At 43.2% G+C, this 17820-nt stretch overlaps 1 protein-coding gene across 11 annotated transcripts in view; it reads left to right on the top strand.

Annotated features, from left to right (window-relative positions):
* Window positions 1-17820, top strand: part of Dnm3 (dynamin 3) — a 485732-nt gene that overhangs the window by 174166 nt on the left and 293746 nt on the right. For all 11 annotated transcript variants that reach the window (XR_015635077.1, XR_015635076.1, XR_015635075.1 and 8 more), the window contains 2 exon segments: window positions 1394-1532; window positions 13111-13197. Coding sequence is in view for 8 of the 11 variants with exons in the window: in XM_087579968.1 (XP_087436094.1) it covers window positions 1394-1532; window positions 13111-13197 (226 nt within the window). In the remaining 3 variants the exon portion in view is untranslated.

Here is a 17820-nt window from a genome sequence, read left to right as displayed (position 1 = left end):
TTGCACATCATCTAAGTGACTGACGGCTCTTCTGCACCCAGGGACTTTGAGCTGAGGGCCAGCTACCTATCTGTAGTACAGTGGCCTTGCTGGAAAGAGTAGATTCCGGGGCTCACTGTTTCTCTGTGCAAAAGGGAGGCTCACTTGCTGAGAGAGGGCTGCTTTTGAAATCCTTTAGGGATGGCAAATGGGAACTCAGTATGTCACCCCTTGAAATGTACTGGGTGCTAGTCTCAGGACTCCCCAGAGATAGCCAATCCACAGATGCACACCCTCATATAAAATAGCATGCCATGTACACATAACAAACACTCGGTTTTGCTATGTTTTGAGTCATCTCTAGCTGACTCAAAATACCTAACGCTATATGAAAATAGTTGTTACATGACATTTTTGGAGAAATAATGTCAACGATATTGTCTGGAGTGTTCTGTACACACGATTTTTTTTTCTGAAAAAATTCAGACAGTGGTTGAAACTTCAGGGAACATAGTATTATGGAGGTCTAGTTATGTTTGTTCCTTTGTGTTGTTTTGAAATAGTGAGTTGAGACAAATTACAGTTAACATTACTTTGCAAGTTATGAAAACATGGGTGGCTGTTTTGTGTGCTGTGCAGGGCATCGAGCCCAGTGCCTGGCCGAAGCTGGGCAAACACAACTCTTCTTAATGCTTCAGCATTGCTGTTAGACAGAAACTTGTATTTTAGGGTTATTAAAGATAGTATTATAATATATGTGTATTGCGTGTGTATGGATGTATGCATGTTTCTGTGTGCATGTGTGTGTGCCAAGGTGTACGTGTGTGTGTGTGTGTGTGTGTGTGTGTGTGTGTGTGTGTGGTATGTTCTAGGGTATGTTTGTATGCTGGTGTGTATGCATGTGTGTGGGGTATGTGCTGGGTATGTTTATGTGCTATATGTGTATATGTGTGTGTGGTGTGCTGGCATATGAGCTCGTGTGCTGGTGTGTTGCCAGTGTGTGGGTACCATGAGGGTGTACTGGTGTACTTGCATGTGGAGGGCAGAGGTCAGCCTCAGCTGTCATTCTTCAGGGGCCATCTCCCTTTGACTTTGAAACAGGATCTCTTATTAGCCCTACACTTCCCATTCAGGCTATGGAGGCAGAAGGAACAGTGAGCCCCAGAGACCCCTCCTCTGGGATCACTGGCTTGCACCTACAGCCTTGTCTTTTCAGTGTGGGTGCTGGGCTCAAACTCAGGTTCTCATGCTTGTAAGGCCAGGACATTAATGACTGATGTGTCACTTCAGCTACTGTGAGTTTAAAACTTGGTCTAGTACGTGTTTAAGTCGCATGCCAATTTAAACACATAAGGGCTATTGGCTACTACCCGGCTGCTGAAGTCTAATCTGCTTCCCTCTTTCTCACACTCAGGACAGGGTTGTTTACTCCAGACATGGCGTTTGAGGCAATAGTCAAAAAACAGATAGTAAAACTGAAAGGGCCTTCTTTGAAGAGTGTGGACCTGGTGATGCAGGAACTGATCAACACGGTGAAGAAGTGCACCAAGAGGGTAAGTTCGCGTTATTTAACTTCCAGGAAGTGTCTCACTGATTCATCCGCCTTTCCTGTCCTGTTGTATGGCTCTGTCTCCCTAACCCCACTTTGTGAAAGACATCATGTGTCTGTGCAAGGAGAAAGTCTCTGGCAAATTATAGCGGAAGCTGCCTTTTCAGTAAGCAGAGCATTCTCTTCCATCATGCCCTGCGAGAACTTTGCTTAACTCAGAAGGTATATCTTTTAGCCATCTAATAGCTTTCTTTGTTGTCTGAAACAGATAAACATCACCTTAGGACAATTCGATGAATTCCCTAAACTAATTCCTACAGTCTGCGGTTGAAAGGAATTGTAAGGGAAGGGCATCATTGACTTGGTGTGTCAGTGGAAAGCACACTCTTATAAATTATTAGTAATTACACTTTAGCCTGGTATTCTGAAGACAAACACTGTATCGGTTAAGAGCCCAGCCTCTGAGGTCAGGTGAGCCAGAGTCAAGCATACCTTCTGACTTCCATTGGCATGCACCTTCTGATGCACGTGCAAAGATGTCTGTCTCACGTGTGCCACGCCCCCATGCGTGTACTCGTTTTGCGTATTTATGGCACCATTGTGTTAGGTGTCCAGAGACTTCAGGCACTATCCTTCTCACTGCTGTGAGTTATCATTGGCATAAACCCACGCCACACATTAGCATGCATTGGTGGTATACTGGGGAGCATAGTCGCCTTCCCATGTCACACATAAATTATAAGCCAGAGGAAGTATGATGCCTGAGATCATATAGCGAGGAGTAAACAGAACAGCATCTCTGCGTTCCTACAGACACCTAACACACCGATTCATCTGTGAGGCTCAACAAATGGTGGCTCATCCACAAGTGGCCACTTCCACAGTAGTCTGCACTCTGTACTGTGTATATGCATTGACTCTGTGGAGAGCAGCTGAGGAAAGACTTCCCAGTTTGGGTGGCATCTCGCTAAAGGATGTGGAGAACATGCTCTAAATTGCTGAGACCAATAGAAGGCTCTTTGAGGAGAGGGTTAGAAAGATGGCTCAGCAGTTAAGAGCACGCACTGTTCTTGCTGAGGTCTTGAGTTCTATTCTTAGTATCACATATGATGGTAGCTCATGAGTGCTTGTAATTCTGGCTCAAGAGATCTGAAGTGTTCTTCTGGCTTCCACAGGTACTCACATACATGCATGTATGTGCACACAGATAATAAAATTTAAAAATAAACTTCTTGTTTCTTTTCTCTCCCTTCCTTGCTTCTTTTCTTTCTTTCTTTCTTTCCTTCCTTTCTTTCCTTTTTCTTTTCTTCCTTCCTCCCTTTCTTTCCTTTCTTTCTTCTTCCTTCCTTTCTTTCTTTCCTTCTTCCTTCTCTCCTTCCCTCTCTCCTTTCCTTCCCTCCCTCCTTCCTTCCTTCCTTCCTTCCTTCCTTCCTTCCTTCCTTCCTTCCTTCCTTCCTCTCATTCTTTCTGTGGCAGAGTCTCTCTGTGTAGTCTTGGCCAGCCTTGAATTTGCAGAGATCAGCCTCCCTTTGCCTCATGAGTGCCAGAATTAAAGGTGTGCCCCACCAGAAAAAAAAATCTTTTGTACTGGAAAGGAGAGTTAGTGGTGGTGTTTAGGTGAACACATTGGTGTTCAGGGGGAAGCAGGCCTAAACCCTGACAGGTGATGTTGAGGCCATCAGCATTTTTGGAAAACATGGTTTTATTTTTGTTGCCCTTTGCTTTATGTGAGGTCCCTGGCCATGACTGGTAGGAAGGGTGTGAATGTTGGTTTCAGTCTCCCGCAAGAGAAGCTCAGATGAAGAAGGTCACTCAAATGGGCGAGACTTCAGGCTATGAATTCTGAATGGAAAGAGGCAAGGACAGTAATGTGGTATCTAGGAGCTGAGAAGCAGCCTCGGAAATGTCTGCTATTCCTCTGGGAGCCTCGCAATCCAAGTCCCTGTCTCTTCTCCCAAACTGCAAGAGCCCAAAGGGATAGGTCCTGGGCATAGTGTGGGTAGAGGAAGGTATAGGGAAGAAAGCCATCTCTTAAACAGCAGTGTTCATTGTCACAGAAGCCAGTTAAGATGCCACAAACCCTGCCTTGCTGCCTGTGCATCTAAAGTAGCCGTAACTGAGATGTAATTAACTCTTACTGCACCCCGTACGAGCCACCTGGATTACCAGCTTCAGCATGAAGGTGTGGCCCGTGGAAAGCCTTCAAACAAAGAGTGATGGAACTGCCCAGGTTCTCAAAACTCCAACTTGATCTGATTTTACAGAATGTAAACTGATCAAATGCAAAAATAAAGTTATTTGGTTTCCCTGAAAACTGAGCTGAAGGCTTTGCAAAGCCTCAGTACATCGTTAGCTGTGAACGCCGTGCTACTGGTGATGTGTGGGCAGGATAAGAGTAAAACAGTGCGTGCTCTTGGCTGGCTGCTTATAAAACTGTGGCGTGTTCCTGCATTCAGATTCTGCATTCAGATTATTTAACAAGTGTGCCCAGCTCCTCCCCCTCCCCCATTAAAGAGAGCAACACTGGCCAGCGTAGATGAAGGGTGTGGCTTATATAACACAGCATAACTCTAATCATATGCAGAGAGTAGACCCTGGCCTGACATCAAAAGATTGGCATATGTGTGCATATTCATGTTTTCAGTTATAGAAAGTGTTTATGGTATGTATGAGGCTTTATTTATTTATTTTTGTACCCTTTCCCATTTTGTCTGACTTACTGGAAAAGCAACAGTCAGCCTGGGCTAGGACATCGTGTCCCCAGATACTCACTGGCTTCTATTCTTATACCCACCGCTTTCCATCGTTCTTCCTGGATCCATCTCCTGTGTATTCTTACTCTCTTCTCAGATCATTCTATATTTTGCTTTAAATAAAATAAAGTAAACCAAAGGAAGCCCAGATTTCTCCGCGAGGTTGTTGTTTGCCCTGGAGATTTCTTTATGGATGGAAGTTTATTGGTATAAAATCCTAAAGAAATATCCAAGGGCCTGAGATTAGGCGCAGCATTTACTTACTTCTCCCACACAGACTTTTACCACTGTCCTGAAAAAGCCTTCCATTAAGGCCCAAATGGTACCAGTACACTCCTCCAATCCTTACCGCCGTCTCCAGCAGTCCCTGTCTGCTCCCATGATGCATCGGGATTCTTAGAGCTGGCTTACATTTTTTTCCCTTCGCTCACAATTCACCTTCAGTGTCCAGTGTCTGTGGAGAGCTCACGTCTAACAGCCAACAGCTACCAGTCTTTGATGTCGATTCCCGGGACTCCTCATTCAGTCCCTACAACCCTGCTACTGTGCTCCCCCGACTTCTTGTGGTCCTTGGCATCATCTGCAGATGGCACTCAGAACACATGCCACCCCTTGGACCTCCATTAAAACTCAATTCAAGAGCTCAGAGGGTGTTCATAGGTCACTGTCCTCTTTGCCTCTGAGACCTAGGATCAAAAACATTGAGTGGGAACTTTAGATCAGAGAGCCCACTATTGTAGGGACACATGGGTGACTGAGACACTTTGGGTTTGTTGACCAGTTACCTAATTTCTGCCTGTTAACTTTTCTACCAGCTGCAGGCTCTCTCCCACCTTTGTGTGCTGCCTCCCTTGTTCTCAGTGACTGTCCACCTCTGCCACCCTGTAAACCCTGGCATTCTACTGAACCTGTCCGTAGGCTTTCTTCTCTCATTGTTGTAGTTTTAGTTAGCAGATCACATCTCCTATCATTCAACCACTCTTTAAACCTGAAAACCTGAGTGATTCCCAAATTTACACCCCCAGAACAAACGTCTGTGTCAGTAGATTGATGAGAAAAAGTTCCATTTAGCTCATGGTTTTAGAGAAGATCCAGGCTTCCAAGGCCGAGAAAGTGTGTGGTGCTGGGCATGTTGTGCAGCTGCTTAGATTACATAAACCAGGAAGCAGAGTCTGAATAGAACCCATGGCACGCATAACTTTGAGAGATCTGTGTCTAACCACTCAGTTCCTCTAGTCAGGCCCCGTTGCTTCAAAGATACATAGCCTTCAAATTAGTGGCACAGACTAAGGGCGATGGTTTCCAACAGAGGCTATGGGCAAACATTACAGATTCAGTCCAGGACACTGTCTCCCAACTACGCCCTATCCTTGCTTAAGTTCTGAGGGTTCTGCTGGTTGCCTACTGATCCTCTGACCTCCAAGCTCAGTACCCTGAGATCCACCCTCCTCTGTGCTGTTATCAGAGTAGTCTTTGCAAGTTCAGACATATATCTTTGTCTGCTTTATTAAGATGAATGCCCTTTCAAGCCTGGAGCATAAAGCTGAAATCTCTTAGGTTTGCATTTCACCGTCTAATTTCCAAGTCCTTGTCCATCTATGTTTACTGTCAAGCTGCTTGTTGTGGCCACTGTTCCCTCCCCCTCCAAAGTTTTTCTTGCCTCTGGCATCTGTACACGTGATTCTTCTTGCCTGGAATGCCTCCCTTTCCCCCTCTTGTCTTTCTCAGTCATTTGTCATTTATAAAGACCCAGCACACTCTTCGTCTTCTCCTAACTGCCTTCCTGGAGGCCCCTGTGAGTCCTCTCCCGGCCCCTTTCCGTACTCCTTTCTCCTCGCTTCACTTGCTAACCCATGTCTGTTTCTCTCATCATGCCTGAGATTGGGTGCGGGAGTCTGTATGTGTTCATTCGTTCCTGTGAGCCCTCGCCTCTTGCTGATAGTAAATTTGTTTATAACAAAGAGCTGTGTTCATTTATCTTTCCAACCCTAGAACCATCTGCAATGCCTCTAACTCCCTAGGAGAGGTACTGTAGAAATATGTGTTAAAAATTTACATGTTCTTAAGTTTCCTTCAGGCTGAAGAAATATGCACCCCGTTTTGAAAGACCCTTTTAGTGGTTTCTTCAAAAATGATGACATCTGGACAGGGTTTGTTCAAGCACCTGTCATTCTTTACGCCTTATTCTGACACCCAAGGCCTTTGGACTTAGTTCTGCCATCAATCTTTTATTTTAAAACTAGTCTAATTAAAATTAAAGGTTTTTTTTCCAGGTAAAAAGCCTAATTAGTGTTACATATGCTAACACTTTATTACTTGACTCCTTTGAGCACAAGACACTGAGAAAGTGACTATATAATTTATCATTCAGTACAGGACATTCTTGAGAGTTAAAGGGAGCTATTAATACTCTCACTGTAATTAGGAGAATAAAATAGTACCGCTCTAGGCGATATAAAATGTATAGCTATTCTGGCTACATTGTAGTTCCATACTTAAAAGCCTTGTTTTTATTTATACCCCTCACGTTGATTGCTTCATGTGTAAAATCCTTTAACATTTTCCCCTTTATGCCACATGAACATACATTAGCTTAAAACATATGGGGTTTATGTGTGTGTGAGCGCCACAGAGCAAAGCTAATTTTTTTTTTTTTTTTGCTCTGGGTAATACATTCCTCCTCAGATATTTTCTCACTGTCATGTCTGAGCACAGCATAAGAAGACAGCTTTTTATAACCTGTTTGGCCTCTCTCAGGGAAATCTCAGCATTGGAATTTCTCTGGTGGGCATCAGGTTTTGTCCGCCTTCCTTTACCCCCTCTCCTCTGGTGCACTGTCTCAAGGTCCTGAAGCTCTTTGCAGGAAGCACGGGACCGGGAGGAACAACTTGTTTTTTTGACCACAGTTTAGCAACTGTGTCATTTATCAACCTCTTGGGAAATCACATTGTTGGATCGCTATAATACCAATTAATTGATCTCCCCCTCACTGCTTAGAATAAAAAAAAATGCCATAAAAAAGATAACCTTACTTTAGTTTTCTGTTAGAAATCCAGGCAAGAACTTGGCATTAAAAGGGACTGTTTGAAGAAAAGCCCAGTTCTGTGGCTTGTTAGGTCAGTCAAGATCTGGCCCTGAGTCCATATAAACTAAAGAAGAAACTCTAAAGACCTGACTGGGGTTTCAGCACCCTGCATGATCTTGCTCCCCTTTCGTCTCTAAATTCACCTTCCTCCTCCTCCTCTCCTCTTCACTGCGGCTGCACTTCGTGCTGAAGAGACAGGGCAGAGGAAACTTTGCTTTTCTTTCTGTTCCTTGAGGTATCTGCAAAGATCAAAACTTTATTTGCTTCAGGTCTGTGCTCGAAGGCCTTTGAATTTTCTAACTATGATTTCAATAATCTCTCCAACCCCAAACACTCAGGAGACTCCCCCGGTCTTTGTCTTACCCGGCTCCTTTTCTTCTCGGCACACTTGCCTGTGTGAATTATAACCCGGATGTCTCTTGTTGTTGGGCAATGAAGGGACCCTGAGAATGTACGCTCTGACGATGGGGGCTTGATTTGCTGAACTCAGTTCTAGTTCCAACCCAAGACTGTCCCTTTTCCCCAACAGTAGTTTTGAATGCCTAAATGGAAGGAAATGGAAATCACATCTTGTTGATGTAGCAGATGACAGTCAGCATGGCTGAAGTAGGTTGGAAGGAAAAGACACAAAACATGGAAGGGGTTCAGTGTGGCCTATGTTGATGCACTGTGGCTTTCCATTTCTCTACATCTGGCTGGTTATTGTTTGAAGCTTTTAGTGGATGCTATAGAAAAATCTAGGTCCTATGCTTAGCTCTTCCTCCTGTCTCCGGTTTTTCTTCTTTTCCAACTTAAATGCTCATTAATGTGTCTACCAAAGGTAAACTCAGGACGACGGAGGAGGCGAAAACCCGACTGAGAGCTTCAGGTACTGTTTTGACACAGTGTCAACCCACTCCGACCTGCCTGGATGCTTTCCGCATTCCTTAAGAGACCTAGTGCGCGCCCTTACCAACAGCCTTTCAGCTCTATTCTATATGAGGTTGGACCTTGAAATTTCAACTCCTTAGTATTCGCTGGGTAACACGCAAGTTCTCTTTATGTCTCCGTTTAAAAGTTTTTCCACCACACGCCTCATCACTTCTCCCTCCAGTTGCAGAAATTATTTGAGGTTTAGAGATTTGGAATTCGCTCACTTGGAGGAGGGCAGCTGACAAATTTCTTGCTTGGTACTCACTTTATCCAAGTTAGCCAGGAGCTGGCTCCTTTCTCCCACCCCCCACTGGCTTTGCAGATTTCCCAAACGCCATTTGTAAAACAGAAAATATTTCTGTGCCACGAGGAGGAGCCTCACCGTTTCCCACAGCTCTGGACTGAAATCACTCCTCACTTCCAATCCTTTGCGAACGTGGGTGGCTGCAGCTCCCCTTTGTTCACAACATTTTCTTTAGACGATGACAATTTTTCTCATCTCTTGAATACATCGAGCAGGATGCCACACATGTGTAAAGGGTTGCTTTGAGGGTAACACGCCTATTTTATAGAAAATGAAATAAAATTTAAATGTTTTCATGTACAGCACAATTCTAATTTCTGGTTGGTTCATAACATGTGGCCAGCATCTGAAGGGTTATAGCTTTTAGAGTAAAACAAACAAACAAAAACAACTTATATATGTGGCCAGTGAGACTCACAAAGTCAGGTCTAATAGATACAAGAAACTGTTCTGGTTCTGGCTTGTTTTCTCTGGGATCCCTGCTACAGGTTCTGGAATGGTAGTGATTACCCAACGATCTGAGTTTTTTGCTTGAGGCATCAGTCCAGTTAGTCTTGAGGCCATAGAAAACTTGGCTGGTTCATGCTTATCCCCGGAGAAACTATGATCAAATCAATTAATGTTTAGTAAGTTTTATAAGTGAGTAATTTTTGTTTTATTGGATGGAAATACCTTTCAAGTGTTTCTTTTACCTTCAGAGAAAAATGTCGTTAACACTGAAATTTGTATATAGAAGTTCCCCCAAATAATTATACACAGCCCTAAATAGCACTTAAACTATTGGGCATAATTAAGATGTAGTTTTGCACTTTTGCATTGTAATGTTACTTTCTCTCCAAACATGTGTAATTAAAATTTTCTCAGAGTCAAGAATTCAAGGGATGGATGCTGAGATAAATATAAGTTATGTTACTTCTTTACTGAATCTTTATTATTTAAGAATAGTCAAATGATTTGAGCAAGAAGGAATTTAGAAGTAATTTGCCATTTAATCAGTGTACAGTGTGACTGGAAATTTCGGCCTCATTACGAGGGCATTAAATCCCAAGGCATTCTTAGGAAAGGTTTAACGATTGGTTTCTTTGTGTTTTCTCTCTTGCTTTTTGAAGACATTTCCCCTGTGTGGCTATATATTTATATAGTTAACCAGCCACTGCAGATGGTAAGATTCATTATCAGGTGCTGTGACACATAGGGAACACAGGGCCAGGGGATGGCAGTTGCCTAGTGAGTGACTGATATGATATAAATCAAGAAATGTAACATTTCTATAACTAGTAGCAAAACTTTCCTTCCCTGATTCCTTATGAATAATTTATAGAATGCAAGTAATTAATGGGGAATTAAGGTCTAAATACAGTGCTTCTTTAGATCAACGTTATTTAGGCAGACGTGATTAGAATTCTTTGCAATGTAGGCTTTTAATTGAACACCTTGAGAGTTATGATGATTTAAATGACTGTAGAAATTGTAATTGCACCTTAAGCAAGCGATACGGCAGGGAGGCAAGCACAGAGATGGCAATCAAGACAGAGAATGTTTGAGAGCAGGAAGGAGGGCTGCACCAACTCTTCTGAGCCGAGGGGGCAGAGGCATCAGAACCCAATCAGAAATCATTCTGAATGTCAGAGGACTTTGACGCCCCCTTCCCTGTGTGCATCAGAGGAACTGAGCTTCACGTATGTGAACCCACAATGGAAATGAACATTTTGGCACATCACACCCTCAGAATCCTTTGCAGATCAGGCACATGGCTGATGTAATTGTTTCATTGATGTCTTTCAGTGATTCTCATGGCTAGCGTTGCCTGGTGTTGTCTCTAGTCCTCCATCCATCCCACATCCCCAAACACATGCAAGGTCAGGGCTTTCATTTTTTCTTTTTCTTTTCAGTTTTTTTGTTTTGTTTTCTTATAATTTAGTACATTTGCTTTTGTGTCAGTTGTTGGTACAAAACTGCAGCCTGCTTTCACAATATAATTGAGCTCAGTGGGTAGCAAGCTTAGAAAGATGAGCACATGCACACACACATGCACACACACACACACACACATGCACACACACACACACACACACATGCACAATGCATCCAAGCACAAATACATATGCCCATGTACAAAGTACTCTTCCCTTTCTTCTCTCCTAGCCATCCACCACTCTCCTTCATTCCCTCTCAAACTGATGGCCCCTTTTTCTTTTATTATAAGCCTCATAAAAGATACTCTGCAGCGTTCTCAAAGTGTCAGACTGTGGTTTGACTAATAGACTCTCTGGTGGAGTGTTTCTGAAATGGGAAATTTATTTGTGTCTTGCCAATAACCCATGAAGATTTTGAAAAAAAAGTACATCTCAAGGTTCAGATAAGACCGAGTTAATATTTCTCTGTCTCTATCTCTCTGTCCCTGTGTGTGTGTCAGTGTCTCTGTCTCTGTCTGTTTCTCTCTCTCTCTCTCTCTCTCTCTCTCTCTGTGTGTATGTGTTCATGTATATATGGTATGCCTTTGTGGAGAGGCCAGAGGACAACCTCAGATATTGCCCACCTTATTTTTTGAGGCAGAATCTCTTATTGGCTTGGGACTTGTCATGGAGTCTGCCCTTGCTGGCCAGTGAGCTTCAGAACCCTTCCTTTTTCAACCTTTCCAGGACTGAGATAACAGACATGTGTAGCCATTCACAGACTTTGTATTTTACACAAGTTTCTGGGACATCAGACTTGGTCTGCATAATTGCATAGCAAGTGCTTTTCCTTACCGGGCTATGGAAATATGGAAATAGTCCTGTGTTTTTTGATAGCAATATGAAAATACTCTACTATAGAAATTGCTGTGGAGGAGTAAATGGATATATAGTTAAAAGAGTCACTACTCTTAGTAGTGTAGCTTGTTTGCTCAGCTTTCTCTGTACTCAGGCAGTTGACTTGCAAACGTTCGAAACCCCAGCTCTGAGGACTGTAGAGGCTTGCTGCAGCTTGCCAACTTCCAGCCTAGCCAAGAGTAAGCCAAGACTAAGTTCAGGGAGCGAATCTGCTTCAAAGAAATGGGAAGAGAGTTATTGAAAAGGCACCCACACTCTAGTCTAGTCTCCAGGCACGTGAACATGCCCATCCATGCATAAGCACATACAGTCAGTCACATAGGCATGCATACATGTGCATAAATAAATTAAAATAAACACATTAATTGAAAACATAATTTGTAATGGCCACTTACAAATGGGCCTACTTTGTTTATTATCATTGGATACTTAGGTATTAAGTTTCTGTTTGTCTCATTTTGCCATTCCGATTAATCTTGTAATAAAAGTCTTTATGATTTTATCTCAGAATTCTGGGAGGTTGTTATGTTGAAATGTGTCTGTCTGTCCTGTGTGTGTGTGTGTGTGTGTGTGTGTGTGTGTGTGTGTGTGTGTGTCTGTGTCTGTGTAAGAGAGAGAGAGAGAGAAAGAGACATTGTGTGTGATTTGAGGTTCTCGATAAATATTTCCAACATTTTCCTCAGGGAGTCTGCCTTCATTGACTCTCAGCTAAACCACATGGGTCTCAGTCTAACTTCCCTGGTTGTCTTACAAAAGTAACAGCAGAAACATGACAACTTAGTATTCGCTCTTTCCCTCTGCAACATCACTAATTCAGTTTAATGGACTACTACATATTTACTACTTGAAACTTGTTCTTGCCTGTTTGTATTGTGCTATTTTGTTACTATTAAGGTGTAAATGTTTTCTTATCATTGAAATTCATCATTTACTTGGCATAGCCATTGGCCTGTCCATTCTTTTTATTTGCTCATGTTGTTATCTGTGCCAGAGCCACTATTTCCTTTCTGATTTTTTTTTTCAGTAGCCAAAATGTCCCAACAAATCTCCATGCTTTTTCCTGGTGTCTTAGGGTTTCTTTTGCTGTGATAAAACACCATGGTCAAAAGCAACTTGTAGAGGAAAGGGTTTGGTTCGGTTTATACTTCCACATCACAGGCCGTCACTGAAGGAACATTAATCAAGGCAGGAACCTAGAGGCAGGACTTGAAACACAGCCATGGAGGCCTACTGCTTACTAGCTTGCTCCCCATGGCTGGATCAGCCTGCTTTCTTATATACCACAAATGTATGGGTGTCCCCATGGGTGACAGTGCCCACAATGGGCTGGGCCCACTCACATCAATCATTCATTAGGAAAATGCACTACTGACTTGCCTACAGGCAAATCTTACAGAGGTGTTTCCTTTATTAAGAGCCCCTTTTCCAAATAAGTCCAGCATTTGTTCAGTTGACAGTGATCTATCCAGGACGCTGGGTTTCTGCTTTACTTCCTAGACAACAGCTGTGCTGGTTTTGAGGCGTCTCCTCACAGATGACAGGGGGCATCTCCTCATAGATGACAGGGCTGCTGAGGTTTTTCTCCTTCAGAAGTTCGTGTCTCTCTTTCGCTCTCAGAAAGAGTAGCCTCTATAAGGACACCACACATCTCTGTTTCTGTTTCTGTGGTACAGCCGTTTGTATGGTATTAATACCCAGACATGTTTTCTTGACAGCTGGCCAACTTCCCCAGACTTTGTGAAGAAACAGAAAGGATTGTTGCTAACCACATCCGTGAGCGAGAAGGAAAGACCAAGGACCAGGTGAGTGAGAGCCTGCCTGGTGGCCAGGTCCTTTGTGGGGAGTGGAAGGATTTTACCAAGGTGTTGGTTGGCCTTAGACCTCAATGAAGGAACACTGAAGGTTATAACAACTTCATATTTGCCTTTTATAAGTTAGATATATTACTACTGTACTAATACCTCATGCATGCTAAAATGTAAACAAGAATCCAACCCAGAAATCTAAACTTTTTAAATCATTAATAGAATTACAGAGTCAGGTATAGGGGCTCACACACAATCTTAGCTCTGGAGAGGCAGAGGTAGGGGGATTAGCCGCAAGTCTGAGGCCAGCATGAGCTGCAGTGTAAGACTCGGTCTCAGTGAACAAATCAACAACTAAGTACAGCCTGCTTCCCAAATAGTCAGCTCCCTTATTTTTCCCTTCCACCTTCACATGACCATCCTGTGTACCTTTCTAGCACATACGCACAGCTCACGGATAACCAAGTATCCATAATGCATTTTTCCTTTCAGATGGGTTTCTCACATATTAATGGCTGTGCATATGTGCGGCAGTGTATTAAAAAATTCTTAATGTTTTACTTACAGGTTTCTATGAGCTTTCCCGTGAAATGTACGTTGAGGAAAGATGTTTAGGAATGAATCTTTTAAACATTCAGAACCATCTTGCAAATTCACATGGCTCGTATAAGAAATGGCCTTGAAAGTATCTTCCAACCCTAGCTGTCTGATTCAGAGAGATTGTTTTTAAGGGAGGATACTTATTTGAGAAAAGAATAACAAAGTCTCATGTCAAGTGGCTTTTTCTTGGTTACTTATCAGCACGATAGTGGAAAATCCTGGCTTTCAAATGGTCTTCCATAACACAGCCGCAAGCATCGTGAGGAGGGAACACTGGACTTAAGCCATGTGTTCTCTCCCAAATAACAGCATGTTCTTGTGAAAATCACCTCTCAGAACTGTTGCTTGTGGTCCCTCCTCCCCTGGGCAGAAATGGGATGCCCTGCTATATGGTCTCCGAGCACCTCCAGAAGTCAGTATTCCAAGAGTTTTGTGATGCTCAGCTGAGTCGAGGAAGGGACAAAAAGAAAAAGAGGAAAGAAAAAGAGAGATAGTAGAAACTGCAAAAAGAGAGACACACGTGGCTTTCATAGAGTCAGTGCAGATGGACAGTGGAAGCAGGAAGTGAGGGGAGAGTGTTGGAAGCTTGGCAGGCTGTGACATTTGCGAGGGACCCCAGTGAAAACCATTTCTCTGCTTAAGCTCAGGACTCATTGTTACTACTTTTTATCAGCGTGCTTTGAAAATTAATTACCCACTATTTATAATTTCCACTTGTTTTCCAGCTTTTACGATCTTGAATAGCAGCCCAAAGTAGAAAATAGAGGTATTGTAACTTAGCCAACATTAACTCACGAGCCAGGGAAACGAAGCCAGGGACCAGACATATAGTCCCAAACGAGAGTTCCCCTCTCCCCGTGTAATGGACCAATAAAACTTAGTTCTATAAAATCTAATGCACATGCCTGTAATTGCAGCACGTAGGAAGTAGAGGCAGAAGAATTAGGAATTCAAGTTCATTCTCTGTTATGTAGCTAGCCAGTTCAAGGCCAAGCTAGGCTACATGAGAGTCTGTCTCAGTTTCATTGATTTTGCTGTGATAAAATAAGCCAGCTGAAAAGCAGCTTAGGAGAGAAAGGATTTCTTTTGGCCTGCGGTTCCAGGCCGTAGTCCATCACTGCAGAACTCCCAAGGTGCCTGGGACCAGAAGCAGCTCCTTCGTTCTCTCAGCCAAGAACAGAGAGAAGTGGCTATGTGGTTCTTCCTTGCTCCACCCCACTCATCTGACCAGGGCCCCCGACACTAGGTTGTATCAAAAAACAGCCCATCTCAGACCTGCTCTCAAAGTTTTCAACTATATGCATGACCATAAATAAATAACTTGTGTTTTTATGCCATAACATTCAAATGATGGTATATTCATAGGGTTCCTAAGTAAAAATAATATTGAGGAAAAAAGTAATATGTTGTTTTAACCATCTTTGTGACCTTACATAGGTTAGGTGTTGACGTTTTCACATTGACTCTTCATACTTTCATTTTTTTTCTGTTTTGCTAAAATGACATGTTCAGTTTAGCATTTGCTTTGGAACATCCAGGTGCCAGTGTCCAAGAACCAGCCCCAGAGTTCACAAAACTCAAGAGTGTGAGCGACAGATCGGTGACTACACGACTTAGGTTTATCCTAGACTTTCTAACTGAAGCCCATCCTGGCTTGCAGAGCCAAGGATATACATCAGAAGACATAAGCTTCTGAAGTGACCAGGACAAAAGGCAGTACTTCTGGCTGGGATATACTTATTTTATGCCACGTTAACATCAAAGAGTCAGGCACAGTATCGACATCGGAGTCTGATCCTAGCAGTCCCAGCAGCCTGATAGTGCTGTGCATTTAGAACATCTTGAGAAGCTACACGAGAGTGTGTGGGGTGTGGTCTAGGGCTACTCAGAGGCAGTCATAGCGATAAGGATTCAGAAAGGCGATGGTTGAGTCAAGGTAAATCCCTACGTCATTGTTGTGATGTATGCCAGGCTAACTCCTTGTGCCACTGGAGGTCTAATTGTTGTTACGATAGTAGACTCTGAACTTAGACCACCTGAACATCAAGACCAAGTTCTAACTCTTACTTTCTAAGTAAAACCTCATAAGTTATTTGCATTCCTTTAAACTATTTAGTGGTGTGCGTGTGTGTGTGTGTATGTGTGTGTGTGTGTGTGTGTGTGTGTGTGTGTGTGTAGGTGCATGTTTGCCATGACATACAGAAGACAATCTGTGAGAACCAGTTCTCTCCATTATGCTAGTTAGAAACATCAAGCTCAGGCTTGATGGCAAGTGCCATTGTCTCTACCTGATGAGTTATTCCAGGGTTCCAACTTGCACACACACACACACACACACACACACACACACACACACACACACACACCCCTGTCAATTTCCTTACCCTGGGGATAAACAACGGTGGTTAACTCATGGGCATCTGTAAAGGTGAAATGGAGAATCTGCACACAGTTCTTTGTTCCGGTTACTTACCTTTGCATCACTGTGAACATAATACACGACAGAAACAACTCAAGGGAGGGAAGTCGAATTGTGTATCCCCTCTCCCTCTACAGTCCCAATGACAAACCAAGTTGCAAATCTACCAAGGTTCACTCTGTGGAACCAGTGAGTTTATTAGGCTTTCTTACAGAGCAATGGCTCAGTAGCTTTCGGCAGGAGAATGGGTGCCCTTAAAGCAGTCGCTATAGAAGGTCTTTACCCACTGTGGATGGTGATGCCTCCATGGTTACGTAGATGGAGTCCCCTCCATGAACTCCTTCCTAGATGTAGCCTCTAGCCCAAAGGATCTCAACCTATGGACCACGAAGTAGCAACAAAAATCATTTTGTGGCTGGGCGTCACCACGACATGAAGAACTGTATTAAAGGGTCACAGCTTTAGGAAGGTTGAGATTCTCTCAGAGACTCAAAGGCCATGTGCTGTTAGTTCAGAATTGCATACAACTGATTGGACGGGTTGGCAGGATATTCAGGTAGGGGACCTATGACCCTCTCCCCAATCCTTCTAAGAGGGAAAGTCAATAGTCAGCAAACCCAGCTGTGATGATCTTTGGTGAGCAGGCATGACCTAATTGCAAAAACACAGTAGTTTGGCTCAGGTAGCCCTGCACAACACATGGTCATAACTTTCAAAGACTCACCCAAGGCAACACACTTCTTCCAGCCAGGATCCACCTCCAAAATTTCAGCAATCTTCCACAATAGCACCATTATCTGGGGAACAAGTACTCAAAAGGTAAGCCCACAGGAGACATTTCAGATCCAAACTGCAGCATTTTATGGAAAATGCCGAGATACATGTCTGGCCTGAACAGTAGTCAGGAGCCTTTTGGCGATGGCTGTAGTGACCTCTGATGGCCTAGGTGGCTGAATCTGGGGAACACTTTCACACATGGCCCCCTGCGAGCAGGATGTTGTAGAGGTGACTGTTATTTATCAAGGGGAAGTCTTCTAAGGGAGTTTGAAGTTCTATAGCTGGGATCTCTGATGGCTGGAATCTGCCCAGTACCCCAAACACTCTCGAGGTCCTACTGTTACCTTGTGCAGCCACTTGGATTTTCTCTGAGGGCTCTAAATGCTTTAACAGCTACAGCTGTTTACCTGCCAATGCGAGTGAGCTCATTTTCCTTCCCCCCCAGAGCATTTTTCCACATATTTTTCTTTTTTTGCTCCTAATTCTTTCTGTGAATCTTACTAAAAGCAGCTAGCAATAAGCCATACCACATGCCTGAATTCTACGCTGTCTTGAAGTTCCCATACCAAATAATCGGTCCATTGCTTTTTTAATTCAGCCTGAAACAGTTCAAGAGGCCAAACACAGACAAATTCTTTGCCAGAACAGAATAATCGTACAATGTAAAACATTCAAGGTTTTAAAAATCCCATATCTCCATATTTTCAAATCCTTCCTGCAAACCAGTTCCAAAGACCGAGGGACTACACAGTCAGTTGAGTCACGACAATTGTATGTCTCTAGTGCCTATCTGTATTCGTTACTTTTGCATTATTGAGACTACA

This window comes from Rattus norvegicus, chromosome 13 (assembly GCF_021556685.1).
Source record: "Rattus norvegicus strain SHRSP/BbbUtx chromosome 13, alternate assembly SHRSP_T2T, whole genome shotgun sequence".
NCBI classification, from domain to species: Eukaryota; Metazoa; Chordata; class Mammalia; order Rodentia; family Muridae; genus Rattus; species Rattus norvegicus.
The sequence above is the reverse complement of the archived record's forward strand: the minus strand, read 5'-3'. Positions and strand labels throughout refer to the sequence as shown.